Source organism: Typha latifolia, chromosome 3 (assembly GCF_019914945.1).
Source record: "Typha latifolia isolate L0001 chromosome 3, TyphaL0001v2, whole genome shotgun sequence".
NCBI classification, from domain to species: domain Eukaryota; kingdom Viridiplantae; phylum Streptophyta; class Magnoliopsida; order Poales; family Typhaceae; genus Typha; species Typha latifolia.
Genome location: NC_133088.1, coordinates 6,849,594 through 6,854,416, shown reverse-complemented (window position 1 = coordinate 6,854,416; position 4,823 = coordinate 6,849,594). Strand labels below are relative to the sequence as shown.

General features: G+C 40.3%; 1 protein-coding gene across 1 annotated transcript; it reads left to right on the top strand.

The window, feature by feature from the left end:
* Nucleotides 1–2,617: 2,617 nt before the first annotated feature.
* LOC140784460 (probable long-chain-alcohol O-fatty-acyltransferase 5) lies at nucleotides 2,618–3,882 on the top strand. The gene has a single exon (XM_073131879.1). It carries the CDS (start codon nucleotides 2,704–2,706, stop codon nucleotides 3,715–3,717), a length of 1,014 nt encoding a protein of 337 aa, XP_072987980.1. The 5' UTR covers nucleotides 2,618–2,703; the 3' UTR covers nucleotides 3,718–3,882.
* The last annotated feature ends 941 nt before the right edge of the window (nucleotides 3,883–4,823 follow it).

Genomic DNA, 4,823 nt, shown 5'->3' with positions numbered 1-4,823 from the left:
GCTTGCTGGATAATTGATCTCTTAATATATTTGCGATCCTGTGGCCTTACGTCCGAGGTCGTTAGTTTGTGTGCGCATTAGACATTTGTACACATATCATTTGTCAGGGCATATGTTGTGAGTTATCCTCACATGGTTTGTATTAGTTAGAAGGGTGCCCGGTTTAGATGAATATTGACATATCTTTTGCGGATGGTAGGGTGTGATTGTGATTGAGATATCCTTATCGGATGGCAAGATATCCTTATCGGATGGCAAGATATGTTTGAGCTTTTGGGCATGATGATAAGACTGAATATGATACGATCTCGCCTTTTTGGTGAAGGGTCGATCTCTTCCAATTCTTGATTTGGACTAGATTTGGCACGGAACTTTGAAATAAGATCCCAAAATATCCCGCTGTCGGATCGACGTGAAACTTTGATATGTTATAGCCCCAGGAAAGAGCTTTCCAACAAATCTAGTTTCAGGCAATCGGATATGGGGATCTCGAGATATCGTCCGATTTGTGGACAAAGGTCACATGGTCTGTTTTGGATCTGTGGATGGAGGCACGTGATCCTAGGTAATGGTGGTTGAAGGTGGACTGGCGTTAATGTGGTGGCACCGGTGAAAAGTGATGGTGGAAGGGTTGTGGTTGATGGAAGGATTAGTGCAAGTGTGGGATAGATTGGACGAAGGGGGAGAAGAGGGCCACCCCTAAGGGACTAGGGTGATTAGCCGGACGAGGGAGGTTAGAAGCGGCGTCGCCGGGGATTGAGGGAATGGGAGCGAAGAAGACGAAGGAGGCAAGGCAAACTCAATTTGGTTGCCTACCACATCTTTTTATAGGCTAACCAACAACTCAAATTAACCCTAAAAACACAATTTTCGTCGACCGCGTTCGAACTCGCCCGACCGCGTTCGAACGCACCGAGTTCACTCTTCTGGATTTGCGAACGCGATGCAGGCGTCCGAATGCGCGATCGAATGTGCCTATCGGTATTTGCGAACGCGATGCAGGCGTTCACAGTGCGTTCAAATGCAGAGTACATTCTCTTCACCACGTTCACAACCCCGTTCACAAACCGCGTTCGAACTCACTCCACCCGCGTTCGAACGCAACTTACAGAAAACTTATTTTAATGGAAATTAAACACTAAAACATGAAATAAAAACACTCCTAAAGTGAATCCATGCTCGAGACGACGTCGGTGAACTCCGAATCGTATCAGAATATTGCATGTTGACTATACACAAGATCTAGTATGATGATGTTATTTAGAGATGACACTGATGATTGAAATATCGAGAATTATATATGATTCCATTATTATCTGATATACATGATTATCGAGTGGTCATCATGCATTTTTATGGTTGTATTTTATATCATAATATGGTTAGGCTCGGCATGCATCATATATGTTATATTTGAGATAATTATGATAATGGTGAAAATTATATACTTGATCAGTTATGATACGATACCTAATATATATTATTGATGGCAAATTTATATATTCATTCATGACATAATGCTCTTTTCTTATTCATATTATCTAGTACATATTTTACTTTCTGTTTGATATTATTGATTTAAGGTAATGTCTATTCACTAAGCATTTAGCTCATGATTTTTTTTTCTAATCCTCTGGATATGTGATACTTTATAGCAACTTAAGACATTCTGAAGAGATATTTTAGAATAAAAATGAGGTGAGCTCAATGTGAGATGGTATAGAAAATAGCTTATGTAGAAATTAAGTTGTACCGATATTGTATATTTTTGCATTCCACTATATTAGATTGTGATTTTATAAAATAGGAAATGTTGTACATGTTAGACGGTATTGTATTAGTTGTATTACTTGTATCTTGATGGTTTATTATGGCCAATGGTCTAGTGTATATTATTCTAGACTTGGATATTTATATATTAATAGGTTTAATTTAGTTAATAGTTAGATTTACCTCTGAGATGGATTATGTTGAGTATAGGTGTATCTATTGTGATGACCCTACCCGTTTTGCCGCATGCACTTGCGTGTCGTGTGGGTGCATAGACGAGTACGTGCTTATGCTAGCTAGGGGTGTTACATAAATTAAGCATATAATTAGTTTTACTAATCAATTTTTAATAAAAATAATACTGTTGGAAAGGTTTGGTTAAGACTTTTAAGATGAGTCGATATTAAATTATAATTGACTTATTTTAATATTTTAAATTATTTTTGACTTACCTGACTATTAAATACTTATTGTATCTATTATTATATATTAATTTTTGCTTATTTTTTGTAATATAATTTTACTATTTTTAGTAATAAAAAATAATGCTTATTTCGATGTTTATTCTATATAATATAATTTCTATGTGTTTAATTAAAAAAAATAGTAATTTAAATTACTTTTAAAACTATTGAATATTAGTTTTATTCTAAAGATGTTGATGAGAGTTTTCTAACCATATATTTTTTATTAAAAAATAATAACATTAAGATAACACATTAAGTGATTTAAAATAGGTAATAAATATACATATATTATATTAATTTTTTAATAAATACATATTTATTTCCTTATTGGCGAAGCGGGTAAATATTCAACTAGGGCTACTTATAGCGTTAGTAGGCAAAGCATTCAAGACTGAAGAAATCGTATTAAACAGCAACTGCCGTCTGACGCAGACAACTTTGACCTCCCTCTGAGATACCAGCAGCCATGGAGGCCGATCTCCGAAGCGTAGCAAAATTCTCACTCGTCGTCTGCGCCTTCATGGCGTACGCCCGCTTTGCCTCCGCCCACCTCCGCCCCGGCCTCCCTCGCCTCATCTCCCTCCTCCCCCTTCTCCTCCTCTTCCCCTTCCTCCCCTTCTCCTTTTCCTCCATCCACCTCCGCGGCATCTCCGCCTTCTTCCTTGTCTGGCTTTCCCTCTTCAAGCTCCTCCTACTATCCTTCGACCGCGGCCCCCTCCACCCTTCTCTTCCCCTCCTCTCCTTCGTCTTCGTCGCATCCCTCCCCGTCAAACTCCACCAATCCAAACCGGAGCCAAAACCCACTTCCCATTTCAACTCTCTCCTCTCCTCCACCATCAAAGTCCTTCTCTTGGCATTCCTCCTCTCTCTCTACCGCTTCAAAAACCAGATGAACCATTACCTCCTTCTTGGTCTCTACTGCATCCATATGTACCTAGCCTTAGAGCTCGTCCTCGCCTCCGCGAAAGCCATCGCTTGTGGCGTCCTTGGCATGGATCTCGAACCGCAGTTCAACAAACCGTATTTTTCCTCCTCGCTCCGTGACTTCTGGGGTCGCCGCTGGAATCTAATGGTCTCCGCCGTCCTTCGACCGGCGGTGTACGGCCCCGTCAAATCCCGGTGGGGCACGGCCGCCGGCGTCGTCGCCACCTTCCTCGTATCCGGCCTCATGCACGAGGTCATGTTCTACTACCTCACGCTGAGGAGCCCCACCGGGGAGGTAACGGCTTTCTTTTTGGTCAACGGGGTTTCCGTAGCGGCGGAGGGGCGGTGGGCGGGGAGAAAAGGGTGGTGGCGGCCGCCGAAGGCGGTGGCGACGCCGCTCACTTTGGGATTCGTGGCGGCGACGGGGTTTTGGCTGTTCTTTCCGCCGATTATTAGAAGCGGGACGGACGAGGTGGTGCTCGAGGAGTGCGGGGCGATGATGGCGTTTTTGGAGCGGACCGGTCGACAGTTGCTTGGATCGACCGGCTCGGTTTAATTCAACAACTGCTTTAATTGTTTCTTAGTTTGTTTGATTTGTAATAGGTAAATTACTTTTTCCTCCGGTAGTTTTTGACCTGATTTCAACTCATTTCTGTCTAATTTAAACTTAGGGCTTTTTGGGGGTGTATGCCTTCAAAAATCTCTTATTTGCTTGTGCTTAGGGGTGCCTTCAAAAATCTCTTATTTGCTTGTGCTTAGGGGTGTAAACAAGTCAAGAGTCGGCACACTTCTGCGTAGGCTCTGCATAAAATTAATTTTGAATTGGAATTTTTGTTTAGACTAGGCTTGGTTCTATTCAAGCCGAGCTGTAGCTGAGTCGAGCTTTTTAAATGAGCCCCACCATCCTCTTCAAGCATGCTCCTCACATTCCCTCTAAGAATGGGGTCGCAAAAGATGGGGAGGATGGTGTGGATAACAGGATCAAATTTGACTAGGGAGATGAACTCGAAGTAGAGGAGGTTGACCTCTTCGGAGATGAAGAGGGAAAAGGCGTTGTCGACAATGATCTGGGCGTCCTTTGTAGGGGGAGGTATTTGATTTGATGCATTTAATTTGATGTGATTCAGGATTCATAAGATCGATTCACTATTCACAGAGATATTTGGCTCCATACATCCTCTTTTATCTTTCAATTAAGTCATATAAAATTTTAAAACAAGTTTAGTTAAGTTAAATAATAAGTTCAATTAGGTTATGTAAGTTTTTAAGACAAATCTAATTAAGTTAAATAAGTCTTTAAGATAAGTATAATTAAATTATGTAAGTCTTTAAATCAAATATTAATTTGAGTCATATTAGCATTTAAAGGTAGCCATAGTAAGACTTATTGTACCTGACTTTTTTATATAAAAAATGGTAGAGCTCTTTTATTTAAATATCTAAGTATTAAGAAATTATTTAGTTTTGAATTTATCTTAGGAGTAAAAGTAAGATAACTTAAAAATATAAGTAAATTAATCTTCTTTCATCATCACTATTGTAGCATATTGTCTTCTTCACTATCACCACCACTACCTAGGGGTGGCAAAACTTGACCCAACCCGATAATCCGACACGATAACCCGACTATTAATCGGGTTTGGGTTTAGATTAATCGGGTTC

Excerpts from the sequence above, each read along its gene's own strand:
- LOC140784460 (XM_073131879.1), top strand. The coding sequence starts at position 2,704 with ATGGAGGCCGATCTCCGAAGCGTAGCAAAATTCTCACTCGTCGTCTGC.